General features: G+C 40.1%; 1 protein-coding gene across 1 annotated transcript in view; it reads right to left on the bottom strand.

Moving 5' to 3' along the window:
• Window positions 1-363: 363 nt before the first annotated feature.
• LOC310936620 (talin-2) overlaps window positions 364-16,251 on the bottom strand; it is a 111,468-nt gene continuing 95,580 nt past the window's right edge. The window contains exons 44-58 of the mRNA XM_083900700.1: window positions 14,964-15,065; window positions 14,037-14,156; window positions 13,666-13,812; window positions 11,491-11,657; window positions 10,287-10,470; window positions 10,015-10,140; window positions 8,862-8,978; window positions 8,589-8,774; window positions 8,279-8,386; window positions 7,490-7,595; window positions 6,585-6,709; window positions 3,934-4,122; window positions 3,672-3,854; window positions 3,466-3,591; window positions 364-2,473 (exon numbers count right to left, since the gene is read on the bottom strand). Coding sequence (XP_083756826.1) covers window positions 2,345-2,473; window positions 3,466-3,591; window positions 3,672-3,854; window positions 3,934-4,122; window positions 6,585-6,709; window positions 7,490-7,595; window positions 8,279-8,386; window positions 8,589-8,774; window positions 8,862-8,978; window positions 10,015-10,140; window positions 10,287-10,470; window positions 11,491-11,657; window positions 13,666-13,812; window positions 14,037-14,156; window positions 14,964-15,065 — 2,115 coding nt within the window. The 3' untranslated portion in view covers window positions 364-2,344. The remainder of the gene's footprint in view (window positions 2,474-3,465; window positions 3,592-3,671; window positions 3,855-3,933; window positions 4,123-6,584; window positions 6,710-7,489; window positions 7,596-8,278; window positions 8,387-8,588; window positions 8,775-8,861; window positions 8,979-10,014; window positions 10,141-10,286; window positions 10,471-11,490; window positions 11,658-13,665; window positions 13,813-14,036; window positions 14,157-14,963; window positions 15,066-16,251) is intronic.

Here is a 16,251-nt window from a genome sequence, read left to right as displayed (position 1 = left end):
AAATTAAAGCCACTTTATTGATAAAGTTGTACCGTTATTTTTGGATATTTACTCTGTTTTGTCACATTACAAGAACTACAAAGTTTTTCTTCGTGCGTTTATATTTTTATCCCAAGGCATGAGCTCGGTATACTCACAGATTACGAAGCCACTACAAATAGCTTCACGGATGAAGGATTAAATATGCCAAGTGTACCAGGTCTAGACAGCAAAAAAAAAAAGCATATTTCAAAATGTAAATCACACTCAGTGGTGAAAAATGTGTTTGCTTCAGAAATCACAAAAAAACAAGAAATCAGACACACTTCCATGGAAACGCTGTGCTTTCAGTGAATACAAAAAATAGTTTTATTGAAGCCAGATAAATATCTTTCATACTGTATGTTATCGCTTATCTTAATTGTCCTATAACTTCATCACTTTATTTCTGATAAGGGGCAGAGAAACACGTAGAACACTTCAAATACTCCATATTGTTGAACATCTTTTCTATGGTGACGGACGTATAGAAATGCTCTAAATCACATTTGACTTATCATAGGGGTTTTAAAAGTACAGGGAGAAAAACAAAAAAAAATGTACGTGAACTTCATATCGTACAATAAAGCAGTGAACAGATCTAAATCTGCAGGCTGTAGAAATTTAAAAGCACTGTGGTCCATGCCCATGGTGTGCAGTACAAAAATGTGTTCATATATATTTATATCGAGAGTACACATTTTTGACAGGCAGTTCGTCCCATCGTCCCCCAGAGGCCTGACATAAGAATAAGAAAAGATAAAGGGATGCAGTTGGTTCAGCACTTCAGAGGAACATTATGTTAACAAGGAGGGGGGGGGGGGGGCAACAAAAACCCACGGACATGAACCTACATAACAAACATCCTGTCCAGTACCTTCTTTTGACCAATGAGGTGAAGCAGACCAGACACTGTATGGGCTACAGACTAAGGCACTAATCATAAACACTACAGATGAGCACTGGATTAACCCCCCCCCCCCGAATCCCACCTCGCACCCACTTCCTCAATGCGCACATAAAAAAAACGATGCTTGACAACACATCTGAATCCAGTCCGTCTTTAGCTGCTTGTCGTGTTTTAGGAGGTCAGATCTTTCCAAACGTTCTCTCTTTCGACCGTATGAACACAAGATGTCACTGAAGCACAAAGCCATGCATTTTCACAACAGGAACCTAACTTTTGCAACACGTTATTTCTGTCCTGTAACATTGAAACACAGCCCATATATTTCATCAGACACGGGAACCAAACGCACTACAATCAAACTCGGTGAAAGGAAAAAGGATTGCAGCAAGTCGAATATTTATAAAGTCACACAGAGCACCATTAACTTTAGAGTTTCACACTTTCAATCCTCGATTTCTTTGTTAGAATAACTTAATTGTCAAGTTATTTTCAGATTTACAGAAGTGGAGGTGAATTTGGCTACGATCAATCCTTGGCAGTGGTTCAGTATTGCTGGAACATTTTAATTAATTAATGAAATACATTTTGGAAGGTGTACGGCAAATCAATACTGCCCCCCTAAGCTCAATCTATGTTATTGCATCACAATGAAATTTACTGTCTGAAGGTGATTATTGAGCATGATGAGGAATAAAACAAAGGCAGGATCGGGGGAGATAATTTGTCTGTAAATAAGTGAGAAATATGCCTTTCTGCTAAAAAATATACATGAACAATAAATATTCTTTCTATGCGAATGCGCTGTCCAGTGCTGAAAATCATTCACATTTTAACGCAAATCTCCCAGAGGCTGCAAACGATGACTCGTATATTCATGGGCGTCAAACAAATTAGATTTTGCACGTGAAGCCCATCAATAAAATAAATCACAATTAAACAACTATCCGATGTTGAAACGCACTCTCCGAGTGATGTTGCCGTGTGACTCAAACTGCAATACAATCAATTCACGGTCTTAAAAAAACGTGTAAGACCTTCAGCTGAACACGGTAAAATGAAACAAAGACACTGCAGCGTAGGGACGAACACGAGTGTATGAGCTGGACTGCCATCGGCGCGTCACATTCTGGTTTAGATCACATAAGTTAAAGAAGTTACGCTTCTTGAGAGGACAAAAAAAACAAAAGGTTCTTCAGAGTGTCGTCAGTTCCAGACAGTAGTCTTTTTAAAACTTGCTCCTATGGAGGACTACGATCGTTCCATATTGTGTGGATGTGGGTTTGTATCTGAAGGTGCTGTAGGCCACGTGTGTCCCAGTGTGCCATTACAAGAAGACAAATTCGCACACAGACGTATAAAATGTGCTCTTCCGCACTGCTTTAAGTGAATGCAGTGGCGACAGCGGGGGCAGAATGGTTAGTTGTTGTCCTCCCGTAGTTCACTGGGCAGGAACTTGTACTGCTGCTGTCTGATCTGAGCCAGCTTCTTCCGGGCTTCTTCCAGCTCTCTTTCCTTCCTCAGCATCTCCTCCTGTGCTGCAATAATCTGGGCAAACAGACAAAGCACTATTTTAGTTTTCATACCCCTATTATTAGATGAACTACATTTTTTCCTGCTTTAAAACATGATTTCTGCAGGATTTTCATGTAAATATCTTTGTAAATGAGATCTCAATCTCAATGGGTCTGTCACTGGGTTATATAAAGGTTAAAGGGTGGTTTCACCCATTTTTTTTCCCCAACTTGGTCAAATGAAGAATAAACTTCAAATTATTATGATGCTGCTGTGTATGTTAATGCAGAGGCTTGAAAACAGCTAACGGTATAAGTAAATTATCAATGTTTTTATTTACTCATACCGTTAGCTGTTTTCAAGCCTCTACATTACATTCCCATGCTAATACAGTCAGATTAAATGTGTTTTTTTATACCACAGTAAGTAGGTGTAGGGCAGTGTAAGGCTTTTATTTTGACATGGACTTTTTGCCAATTTTACTTATTTATTTTAATCCCAACATCCTCTGTTGAATGAGACATGTATCGCCAATCCACTGTCTGATGAAGGAATAATACATTTATCTCTGGAAATTAGTAAAAAAAACTGTATTTCTTGTGTGACGCGGTCCTTAAATAAACTAAAATTAAATTAAATATATACAAATATATACCCTCCATAGAAAATTGTGCTTTTCCTACTGATCAAAGTGTGCATGAATGAGGGCAAATATATGTCCTTTGCAGCATAATGTAACTTTCTGCTATAGAGATATTAGCTCAACTATTATATAAATATTCTATAACAGATATTCTTCCCACAGATTACTGTACGCAATTGCATTATAACAATTTGGTAATTGTAATTAAAACTGCCACATTTGACAGTGAATTTTGCCATTAATCTAAAAGGTAATTTGTCAAAAATGTTTGAAAAGGAAAGACCTGAGCAGACAAAGATGGTTTGACATTTTTGACATCTGCATGTGGCATGAACAACAGCAGTAAACGTAACAAATATACAGAACAATCTTTTTTGAATACCTGTGCTATTCCACCCACAAACTTCGTCTTGACCACCACGTTGTCTTCATCTGATTTGTCGAACGCTGCCTTCTGTGCCGCTCGCACCAAATTGTCCGACGCCTTCTTCACAGCGTTACCGGCAATCTGAGTGGAGCAAAGAGGAACGTCTGAGTAACACTGAGAAAAGTAAACAAAAGCAGCATGTGGATTTTTGTCTTTTGTACCTGAAGTCTCCTCATGGCCTCTGAGTCCTGGTCAGCCTTCACCTTACAGGCCACCAGCAGCTGAGCAGTGGACGCCGCCACTTGCTTGGCTGAAGAGATGAGCTTCTCCTCGCTGGCGTGACCCTGAACTGAAGCGTTGGCTGCCTCACAGAGGTTGCTGGTCGCCGCCGCTACCATGCGTGCCTTATAAAGAACATTCGATTGAAGTGAATTGGAAGGACTTTTATTTGCTAAAATGTGCCTCACTCTATGCTCCACTTACTGCTGAGATGAGTCCCTGTGACCACTGTCCATCATCCACAGCATTAGCAGGGATGGAGCCCACTTTGCCCTGAGCCACCAGCTCTCTCTGAGCAGCCGAGGCGGATTTGACCAAAGCACTGGTGGCTGCAGCGATGGACTTTGCTGCCTCCAGGATTTGCTCCTCAAAGTTCAGTGTCTCATCTGCCAGCTGTGGGGAGAGAAGACCAAGACCAGTCAGACAGGATGGGGGTACGGACTAGACTAAAGTTTGTAGCTTTGAGTGCAGCTAGGATTTAAAGTTGGTAGGATCTTGGTCGACTCAATCTTGTCAACAACCACACAAATAAATGTCACTGTAACTTCACACACATTTTACAACTATGTCAGAGATAACCTCAAAAAACATCACACAGCCACATACAAAGCATCTGATTAGACTGCAACAACCGATGAGACGGGAAGAAACAAGACCGCACAAACGTTATCTGTCAGTTCTGCACATTCAACCATATTTACGATGCACACAAACACACACATTTGCACACAAATACATTCACGCCACAAGTCTGAAGACAGAGCGGGACACTGTAGGAATATGTTTGATATATAGTTGGGACTGAAAAACAACCTAATATATCAAACATATCAGACAGAGCCCTGCAGAGAAGGCCTCCTGTGGTGGGGGTGCAGGCAGTGAGGGAGCGAGAGAGAGGGGAGGAGGGTTAAATGGGAACCAGACGACAAACTTGGACAGGCTTTAGCTACAACTAGCACAGACGGATATGGTGTCAACAGAAGGACATGTGGCGAAATGTGTTTCACGGAAGATTGAGAGATGGCTGAAGAAAATACAAAAAATGAGGAGTGAGTATTCACCACAAAAACTAAAAGGTAAAATATAAAAAATAATGCTGGGCGAGAAGTGTTAATGTGCGTAAACGGCGTCAACGTTCACGCATGTTAATGCATGATGCGTTTCCATGACGACTGACCGGAAAAAGACACGCGTGACGTCATGTTTACGTGACTCCGGATTGTTAAAATGAGTCTCTAAAGTAACGCTAAACTTTAAAAACAGAGCAGGGCCGTTTCTAGCTGTTTGGGGGCCCTATGCGAGATACTATTTGAGGGCCCCTATTTTTTCAAACTCGAGGTAGATATTCCTAACTTTTTCTGATTACCCCACAAACACTTACATGCTTTGCAAATATATGCATAATGAGTGCATCCAATACATGCAAAGAAAGACAGGTACTTTTAATTCTCAAAAATATAATAAAATATGAGTCTGAACTTGCAGTTTGGGGGCCCCCTGGTGGCTGTGGGGCCCTATGCAGCTGCATAGGGCAAGAAATGCTCTGAAACAGAGGCACGCGTATTTGTAGCGCTGCTCTTTTCATTTAAAACAACAGACCGCTCCAGTTCGACTGTAGGCGCGCTAACGGGCGCTAAAAGGAGCTAACACAGCAAACAGAACTAACTGGTTAACGGTGCCTGCACTATGGTGTCGCGGCACGTAAACACAACGTCGCACGCGTCTTTTCCCGGTCAGTTGCCATGGAAACGCATCGTGCGTTAACCTAGTGCCCAGCACTGGTAAAAATGAGATTCACAGCTATATAATGAGAAAATGTAAGAAAACAAGTAGGAGACAGCAGGGGGGACGCAGACCAACCTGTCTCAGAATGTCACAACAAATGGTTTGATGCGTAATGGTTAAATGGCAGTGAAATGGACCCAGGCACATGGCACCAGGTAAAGAAAATATATCATCTACAAAGATGTTTTTTTTTTTAATGAAAGACACATTTTAGTTGGTAAACACAGGTGTTACTAATTACACTGATGAGGGCTCTGGCCTTGTTTGGTACAGAGCCTTGATTAATGTGATTAGTAACACCTGTGTCTACACACTATTTTCTGTGTCAAAATTGGCTATTTCTATTAGATACAGAGAGCTGTATTGACTGTAAAATAAAGAACTGCATACACAACTGTTAGCTGTTGCAAATGCTCATTACATTACTTTCAACATATAATATCAATGTTCGGTCTAAAATCTCAACCAACCTTACACTCTAAATGCCATGTATGACTTATCAAATGCAGGGCTTTTATTTGTCATTGACTACTTTTTGAATAAACGTCTATGAACATATAAGGTCATAGCAAAACAAATCTTTGTACTGTTTTTATACAACTGCCTACTTTCTATACATTTATTGACCAAATGGGTAAGACTATAATAAGAACACACAATTAGCATTAGTTAAGCATGAATAAATATTGAATGAATCATTTATGACACATGAATACTCATTAGCATGTACTTTATAAACACAGTTATACATGTTTTACTCATGTGCTGAAGTCTTAGCATGTATTGAGTGACAGCTGGACACAGAGAGAGGTGAGAGGTGGATGCTGATTGGCTGCTTGAGTACAGCAGCTATTTGGACACTGTTCCTCAGCTGATGGGATGAGTTAAACATGCATAACTGTGTTTATAAACTACATACTAATGAGCATTCATAAGTATTCATACATATTCATACCTTTGTTGTTACCAAGTGTTACCAACAAAGGTAATGAGACCTTGTTTCATGAGTTATATCTACCGATGTTTCATGATGAACAGTTTTAAGGCCTTTCAAAAGTCCAGTCACCCACCTTGGGCTTGGCTCTGGGTTTGAGCTGCTCCAGCTTCTTTGCCGCTGCTTCGATGGACGCCGCCGCTCCGAGCAGCTCCGTTTCTGCGATAACAGTCGGGTCCTCTGGGTCCACCCACTCTGAACCTAAGCCACGTGTGCACATAAAACATTACAAATCACAATTCAAATGTAAAAAAAAAAAACGGATTAAAAAAACAGATAACTCGCAAAGCAGTGTGTCAACAGAACATGCCTCATGACAACAGCGTGACCAAACAAAGGAAAAAAAAAAGCCAAATATCAACGCATCCCATGCATAGCTGATGAAGGCCACAGACTGCCACTCACTGCAGTGAACATGAGGTATTTACTTCAAATGAGATGGCCAAAAAAATAAAACAAGAAAAAAAAGCGTGACAGATGGAGCCGACTATGTAGTTGAGAAGCAGCTGGATTTCAAAGTGAGATGAAATGGATCAGCACTGGTGTTGGAATGGAGTTAGCGCTGCGGAGAGAAAGTGTCGAACCGCTCACAACTGGTGAGATGATTCACAGTAGAGAAAACAATGCTAACTTACCTCCGTCTGTGGCGAGAGAAGGAGGACAAGGAATATTACGATGAGGTTGTTTAAAGGGATGTTTATATGTCTTGTCATTTGAGAAATAAAACATGTGTCGTCACCTAATTTTTCTGCTATAAAATAAATAATAATCAGGGAACGGGAAATTGGCAGAGTTACAGCAGCAAAGACAGTGAAAAAAGGTAAATAGATAATAAACATCTAAGGATATACAATATGGAGAAAAATATTGAACATTTGAATGACAGTGAGTAACCAGAATATATAAAGCATTGGTTTATTGTTTACAATGTTAACATTTTTAAAATGATGTACATATGATGTAAAAGAGGTGTGTGTTTACCTTTCATGGCCTCAGCGCTCTGGATGAGCTCTGTGACGGCGCCTGCCACCCGTTTAGAGCAGGCTGCCAAATGCTGCTTCTGCTCTGCAGTGGGCCTCTGCAGGACCTAAAAGCATTTCAGAAATAGATTTTGTCCTCTTTCTTTCTTTAGCAGAAAATAATTCATAGCCACAAACCCTTCACATAATGTAAAATAAGATATCAGAGCTATCAGGTTGAATTAAAGTGAAACAGGAATGGGATTATCATTATTATTATCATTAAGTTACCCTATGAAGTTTGGTATTTTATTAGATTGTGCAAACCTAATTGTGAGGATCATACACTATATTGTTCTTTCAACACAGAGTCAAAGGTGCATTATGTAATAAATCTAAAGCAACTGGCCATAAAATCCTCCTAATATGTCACAGAGACTAAGTAATAATGTTCATACAACAAACTGAACTCACCAACAACAACAGTACAGCCAAAATATTTGCATTAAAAAAAATCTTTTGCGAACTGCAAATCATGTTTATGTTTTGAAATCATGTTTTGGCATGTGGCGCCACCTACCGTCGTCTACCGAGTCTCAGCTGCCGAGCAACCATAGGTTGCCAGTTACGTCTGAGCTACAATGGCGGAGAAAAGGAAACCTAAAAGACCTCGGTATTTTGAATTTGAGTGTAGTAACCGTTTTTGGCCACATTCTTACACATGGCACCTTTAAACCAATCACATATAAAGTATGATAATGTCAAAACATAAACAAACAAGAAAAAAAAATTACTTGCATGTTCAACCCACCAGTAGGACTTGTTCGAGCAGATCGATGTATCCTGTCGTGCACTCTGATCCATACATCAGCGCTCTGCTCTTCACCTCATCACTGACCTCTGGATGATACGCAGCTTGCTAAAAAGACAGGAACACGCACACAATACACAACAGATTTAATGGAAATATATGACCATACACTTTTATTACTTATACATAAGGAGACTATGAAAGATATAGTGCAGATTTTTACTCTTGTTTAATTCCAAAATGTGTTTTTATATACATACAGTACATAATCAATATCATATTTTTTCATGTCATTTAAAAGAAAAAGAACCTTGCAGGTGGTGAGCATGTCTGAGATGGCTTTGCGGCTCAGGTTGGCTGTATGGATTATATCCTCCTGTCGGGCAGAGTTCCCTGCAGCCACTGCTTTAGCTGTTGCCATTGTGATGCCTTTAGTCATGCGGATGAACTCCTCAGGTGTGGTCGTCTTGTTGGGAGCGTCCCTGGATTGAAACACCTGGGGATGACAGTCAGAGGGGTCTCATTAATATAGTAGTAAAATGACCAAATGATTACTCAGTCATATCCGTCCACCTGCCCTTACCGCCATTTCCTGTTTGATACACTCGATTGTGGCTTCCAGGGCTCTGGTTCCACGAGAGGCCTCGTCCTCCACAGCCTTAACCGTCTTCAGCAGAGACGTGACGTTGGTCACCATCACCTAGCAGAAACAGAGAGCCAAGAAAAGCAAATAAACATAAAAGCATTCGAGTAGATTAGAATAATATGCACATCCACTGAGAGTTTGCAAAAAAGGTCAGACGAGACTGCCAAGGTTTTGATCAATCGCTATGGTTTTTAACATAATGAATTACCATTTATTACCATTTTAACATCGAACATATTAATTTTTTTCCCAAAAGTGAAAAAATTATATTAAACAGTCCTGCTGATTTACAATACAAAATACATATAACATAATTGGATATTTAAAGAATATCTACAATGATTCAAACACCCTGTGAAAATCTCCGACTGTCTTCTGTGTTAAAAGTAATAACACAAAACCATTTAAGGGCGTAGTTAATCTAAATGGAAGACAGGTGGCGCACAGAGACCACACAAAAAAAAAGCTAAGAGCCTCTGTAGGACTGGTTTCACCTCAGGTATATGAAGGACTGTGACGCAGCCACAGACTGTGAAAGTCACTCTTTTTTTTTTTAAACTTCACAGATTGAGGTGATAATGAGCAGTTGACACCATCACCATGGAAATTTACACTACAAAAAGCAGCAGCAGCGCATACACACAGCTAATTTACTTTGGCTAGAAATATTCCCCGTTTCCTCTTCTCCTGAACATCCATCTACTGGCTATTTATATAACCGAGACGCAGTGTTCAGTTTAAGTCATGTAAAGGCTGTTTCGCAATGACAGGACGGATGTTGGAGCTCATTAAAGGCTCTGAATCAGGAAGAGGAGGATATTTGCTATGCATAAATACATGGATTCTATTCATGTTACACATTTTATTTTAAGATAACACTTGGAATGGGGGGGAAATAAATGAACAATTGTTTAGAAAATAAATGAGCATTTAGTTTCTTGATTGATTTCTATTAAATATTAATAAAACATGAAACTGAGCAGACTTACAAATCTCTCTCTTACAAAGACAAAAACCATATACACCATAATGCACTGTATTTAAATCAACAGAAGGTGTTTCATGAAGAGCAGACTCCTGATCCCCTCACCTTGGCTGCACTCTTCAGTTGGTACATGGATGGATCATCTGCAGCTTTGCCGGCAGCACACTTGGTGGCACTGATGAGCTCAGCCAGCGCCTTGGCCACATCTTTGACAGCATTTATCAGAACCACCTAAAAAATGTTAGCAGAGATAAGACCTTGGACGTTGACAGGGGTTTGTTTCACAGCTCAAATGTCCATAAGTTCCTGTGATAACAGGCACAGAGAATGAAGGACACAACTGAAAAGAGAAAATAAATAAAAAGCATTCATCTAACCTGTGTCTCAGGGTCGTCCGAGCCGATGCTAGCAGCTCCAAGTTTGACCACGTCTGTGAGCTGGGTTATGGTTTTGGCAGACGACTGGGCGGCATTGGCCAACTTGTCCTGTCCAGAGGCTGCACCGGACACCAGCATCTTTGTGTCCTCCACCAGAGCTTTGGCTGTCTTCAAAATGTTTTCTCTGAGAGGAGAAGATCAGGGAAGACGAGAACCTTCAGCGACTGAACCTGACCTACCGAAGATCTCTTTTCACATCAGAGTTATTAGTGCATCAAAGCTCGAGTAAACCACAAAGAGCATAGGACACATTTTCAAGGAAAATTACTACATTTTAAGGGAGAGCCTGCAAATTTAGATTTTTGAGGGACAATATTTGAAATATAAAGCAAATTTGTACAGTGGGGTTCACTACAATTTCAATAACAATCATCTGAAATGTGAAACTGTGTTAATGATACACATATTTTTGAACTTAAAGGGGACTTGTTATATCCTATTTCTACAGGTTAACCTAGTTCCCTGGTGTCCTAATGAACATGTCTGTGACATGCTTTGGTCAAAATACCATAAGAATGAAGTTCCACAGCAGTTCAATCACAATCACGAAACTTAATGGACAGGAAATTACATCAGCCACAGAGGCTACTGCAGGCTAACAGCAGTTAGCATTTCCAGGAATTTAGCGCATTGTGACGTCTCAGTGAGTGTGGAAGTCAACATTGAGTGTTTTATCTCCTGTACTTAGACTGAGGAGGACCACAAAAACATGAGTGAGTCATCTTTTTCACACTTTCTCTAGAGTCTCAAATCTAAGGATTTAAATGATTCAAAAGTTGATTTTGCATAATATGTCCCCTTTAAGTAATACGGTCTACAGATTCTCACAATGTCAGATGTCACATAAAAAATAAAAGTAGTATAATCTTTAAACATCCAAATCATTTACTGACTTTTGAAAATCACACCTCAGAGTGAAGTTTTTAATCTTCAGAGCAACAACGCTTAAGAAGAAGTGACACTTTACTCAATCTATCACAGCCTGACGCTAATTTGTGGTTTCTACCCGCAGAGATTTCCTGTCTCCGTTCACCTGCTAATCCGTCATTCTGTCAGGTTCGGAAGATAAACAACTCGAGGGCAGATCTTAGACTCCGGTAGAAATTATATGAATAGAAGCATGTCATCGAACAGACTCTCTCACCTGTGGTCGGCAAAGGACTCGTCGTGCTCAGAGTTCAGTGTGCCGGCGGAGGCGAACATGATGGTGGTGTCCAGGTCAGCGATGATACCAGACACTGCACTGGCTGCTGTGATACAAGCTTGTGTGCCCTTGTTGCCTGCCTGGAGAGCTGAGAGCACCAAGGACACCTGGAGACACAAGCAGACATCACATCCCATAAACACATCAGCAAGGGTGTGCAGATATTTGAGGCACAAACTAGATTTTGGATATTTGCATTGATTTCTGACTCCGTTTAGTTCAAATGCAGCAGAAATTAACACACATTTGTTGGTCAGAGCAGAGCTGAAACAAAGCAACTCACGGGTTATACAGTGTGATGAATGTTTCCATTTAGCTTTGTTTGTCATATACATCTCCCTTGAAAGATCATAAATATTGCATTCGAAGTAGCAGCACGACACAGCACTCGTAACAGGATTTGAAAATCCGCTGCGACGGCAAAATGCAGTGTCGATGTCGGTGCAGAGCAGCGAGCAAAACATCACTCACTCAGTGAAATGAGTGAATGTCAAACTGGATTCGACTGCATTTGTTTTCCTCACAGAGGCCCCAGAGGCAGCACTGGACGGCCAAAACTGAGCAAAAGCAACACGTTACATGGAGAAAGCGTGTTATCTTCATCACCACGTTCAACACAAGAGTGACACTCGCTTTGGCATTAAAACCCGTTTACTGCCCCTAATAAAACTGTTGCCTCCAGAAGAATTGGGTTTACTTTCACAGGCCAAAACATTTAACAGTGTTGCCAGAATGATTGGATATGATATGCGCTCTAGTCACGCATGAATTATTAAACCAGATTGGAGAATAATGTCATTTTGCCAAGAACTATAAATTACAGATTCCACCTTTAAAGCATAAACATAACTGTGGCAAGGGCTCTCTTCCAAAAAGCTTAAATAAATAAATAGTGCTATAAGTCATTACAATACTGAATTATAGCTCCCAAGTCCCCTTATACTACCGATACCAGGACACACTCCAAGTTAACGACACAGCTAGAGAAAATGTTCTTATTGTTACAGTGAAAACCAAAACTGAACACTTAAAGGTCTCAAATGACACCCTATTTCTACAAGTAGTTAACCTCGTTCCCTGGTGTCCTAATGAACATGTCTGTGACATGCTTTGGTCAAAATACCTTAAGGATGAAGCACCACAGAAGTTCAATCACACTGCCAAAACAGCCCTGTTCAGAACGCCCGGTTTAGTAGTATCTCTAGCTAAAAATAATAAAACAAAACTTAAGGGACAGGAAATGACATCAGCCACAGAGGCTACTGGGAGCTAACAGCAGCAGTTAGCATTTGCAGGCTCTAGCAGGCACATTGCCATCATATATAACATGTATATCCACTGGACAGATAAATCCTCTGAGGCTGGAAGTTTGTGTAGAACTCTGTGCTGCACTGAGGAGCCAAGAATAGAACTTTTCGCAGACTTCCAGTTTTCGGATAGCGTATAACTTTTTTAGGTATGTGTGCATTCAGGACTCTTTGAAGGTCGATCACAGATTTACTGATGCAGAAATGGAGAGGACGTGTGTCACCAACAATTAACAGCTTATAATGGAAATGTATGGATCCATAATCCTGGCCGATAATTGCAGACGAACTGAATAGAGTAGTAGTAGCCCAACAACTCAATAATATTACATAAAAATGTTTTGATCAAGTATCAGTCTTCATGAAATCCACATAAGAGTAATCATGACTATCAGAGTTAAAATTACATTAAATCACATGTAATCACTGTAATATTTGAATACAGGTTAATACATCCAGAAGATCACGGATAACAGAGTGACAACAGACTGAGCAGCAGGTTTAACAAATCCCTGTTCTGCATAGAATAAATTGCCATGGTGATTTATGTGTGCAACTGACTTGAGGCTAAGTTCAGCCAGGATAACCGACATATCCCTTATCCTAGTTTCGTGTAACAGGCCCCGGGACAAGAACAAGAGAACACAAGTTGTTGCTTGTTTTGTTCTTATCCTGTCAAGCCTCCAGTTGAACTGCTATTAGGTGCTATAAATCATGTCTGATTTAACGATTAATTGATTTATAATCATTCATGTGACAAATTGAGAACATAAGAAAAGTGCATTATGATCCGGATGTCTGATATTACCTTCTCTGTGACCGCACGGGCACAATCTATGAGTTCTCGTTTAGTGAAGCTATCTGAGGGTGTGATCTGCAGAGCTCCAGCCTTCTGGACCAGGAAGATACAGCCATGGCCGAGTTCCTGCACTCGAGTCTTGATTTGGAAACCGATCTGGATAACGAGGAGGAAACACGATTACAAGGTGAAACAGGAGAGGGAAAAGGGTGATAACAAAATAAAACCATGTGCTGTAACCATGTCCACTCCGTCATGACACACGGATTACCCCTGTGAGCTTACAGTTCTTTATTTGAAAACATGCATTTGTAATTAGCATTGTTCTTTCACACTGATAACATTATTTTTTTTCAGTGATTTAGCAAAGACCCACTCACCTCCTCTGGCTCAGCTGTGTGAGCAGCCAGTCGACCCTGGACGGCCAGATGGCTGTAGTCCACCGTCACCTGAGAGGCCAAGCCTCCGAGCTCATCTGGACATGTCACGGATTTGGTCATCTGAGGGACACACACACACACAGAATGTTAATCCAAACTTAAACACAACATTAAAGTCACCTTAGGGCACAAGGAGGTTTTCGCCGGAGTTTGTTTGTCTGTTAGTTAGCAACATAACTCGAAAAAGTCACAGACGGATTTGGATTAAATTGGTAGTGTGCTTTACGGCATTAATAAGCAATACTTACTTAGGGCTGTCGATTGATCTAGATGTAAATTAACAGGATATTTTTCTAGTTTTTAATATTGGATAAATATGTTTGCTTAAATGCAAATACCTGCATTATTATTACTTAAACACTTCTCATCTCAATTGCCCTCTAACAAAATATATCTATCATTTAAAATCAAAGGCCTGAAGCACACTTTTTCTTCTTCCCTTATAAAGACTGTGGTGAAGTAACCTTGAAAATAAATAGACTCGAAGAGTCATTCTGTGAAATATTCAACTTGAGATTAACTTCACATCCGAGTATCATTTGAGCGTCTTTAAATCATCAGGAGAAAAATTACAAATAGCAGAACGTGTGTATGCTAATAGCAAACTCAAAAAAACATTAGCGGTGTTAAAAGGAACGCGTGTTAACACATTAACACGTTCCCTTTGACAGCACTAATGTAAAACCTTATTTATGTTATTATTTCGAGAAGAGATGGTGTTAATTGAATCCGTTTTTAACAAAACCTTTAACTCACAAGCCTCTGTGTATATATATTAAAAAAAATCAACCAGCATAATATGGTTTATTGCACACACTTATTACACAGTTCTAAAATGGCTCAATGGAATAAAATTTGAGAATTTACCATTTCCTGAGCAGTGACAGCGATAGCCTTAGAGTGTTTCACCATACTGGTTTGGTAATCCACGAATGAGCTCTCAGGTTCAGGTGGTGTACCTTCATCCAGCTGGAGACAGAGAGACAGACAGACAGACAGACAGACAGAGGTTTGAGGTAAGGGTGTGATTTCATTTGACGAACGTCTTCAAACTTTATGATGATCAATCACTTTAAGTTAGAAGACGATGTTGAATCCAATCCACCCTTCAGTTTAAATACATCTGCCACTTTTGTGGCTGTAAATCCATATTAACACAATTTATATTCAAACAAATACTCAGTGCTCATGCTAAACACTCGTTATAAATTAAATCCATCAAACCTACTCAGTAATTACAGCTTCCAAACAGCGTCAGCTACAAAAAAAAACAACCTCTGCTTATCATCAGCCTTCTGCGCATTTCAACTAAATTAGACTGTTCTCGACACATCTCGAGTGGTGAGAAGAGACTTGTGGGAAAAGCATGCATATGGAAACTCCTCACAATATTGCAAGTACGCTGTGTTCGCTTCACCTTCTAATTTAAGTGTTGGAAGTACTGACAGATCAGCAGAAAAGTCTTTAATTAACCTTGGTTCAAACCACAGTGTTGATCCAGTGGACCTCCTACGAGGATTATCCGATTCTGGTTTTAATCTCATGCTATCATGTGCACACTGACAGACGCCCATAGGCTCAACCTGCAGACTTAAAATAAACCACTTTCATCAACTATTGATGAGACGCTACACAAATGTGAGTTGCTGTTCCTTCAGGAGAGCAAACGCAGTAGCAGGAGTATTTTTCTTTTACTTTTTTTCCATAATTGTCACTAAAGGAGACAAGGAGGAGGGATATAATTAGTAAATGCTTTTCTGTGCCCGTGTTTAAGGACTTTTTGTTTTGTTTGCCAACCGTCTGGCTGTTAATTGGAAAGATAGTCCAAATTGCTGATCACTGGATGAGAGGCACAGACGTCAATTTTCCTCCGCTTCAGTGGTTTGCGATTTACATTAAATTGGTAATCACTGCCTTTTTATGGGGTCTCGGAGACACTTTGTAATCTGGATGTTGCACACTGCAACGGGAAATTACGAAAAAAAAAAAAAAACATAATTAAGAAATGATGGTTACATAAGAATCCTTGTCCATCTGTCAGTATTCCTGGTGGTGTTCTACATCCATGAAGGGCTTATAGCTACACAACGGCTGTTCCTGGATCCAAAATTGTGAAAGGAGAGTTTCTGTCAGCGATACCAGAAAGTGGTCACGC

Source organism: Microchirus variegatus, assembly GCF_963457635.1.
Source record: "Microchirus variegatus genome assembly, chromosome: 14".
Lineage (NCBI taxonomy): Eukaryota > Metazoa > Chordata > Actinopteri > Pleuronectiformes > Soleidae > Microchirus > Microchirus variegatus.
This window is presented reverse-complemented; position numbering and strand designations above follow the sequence as displayed.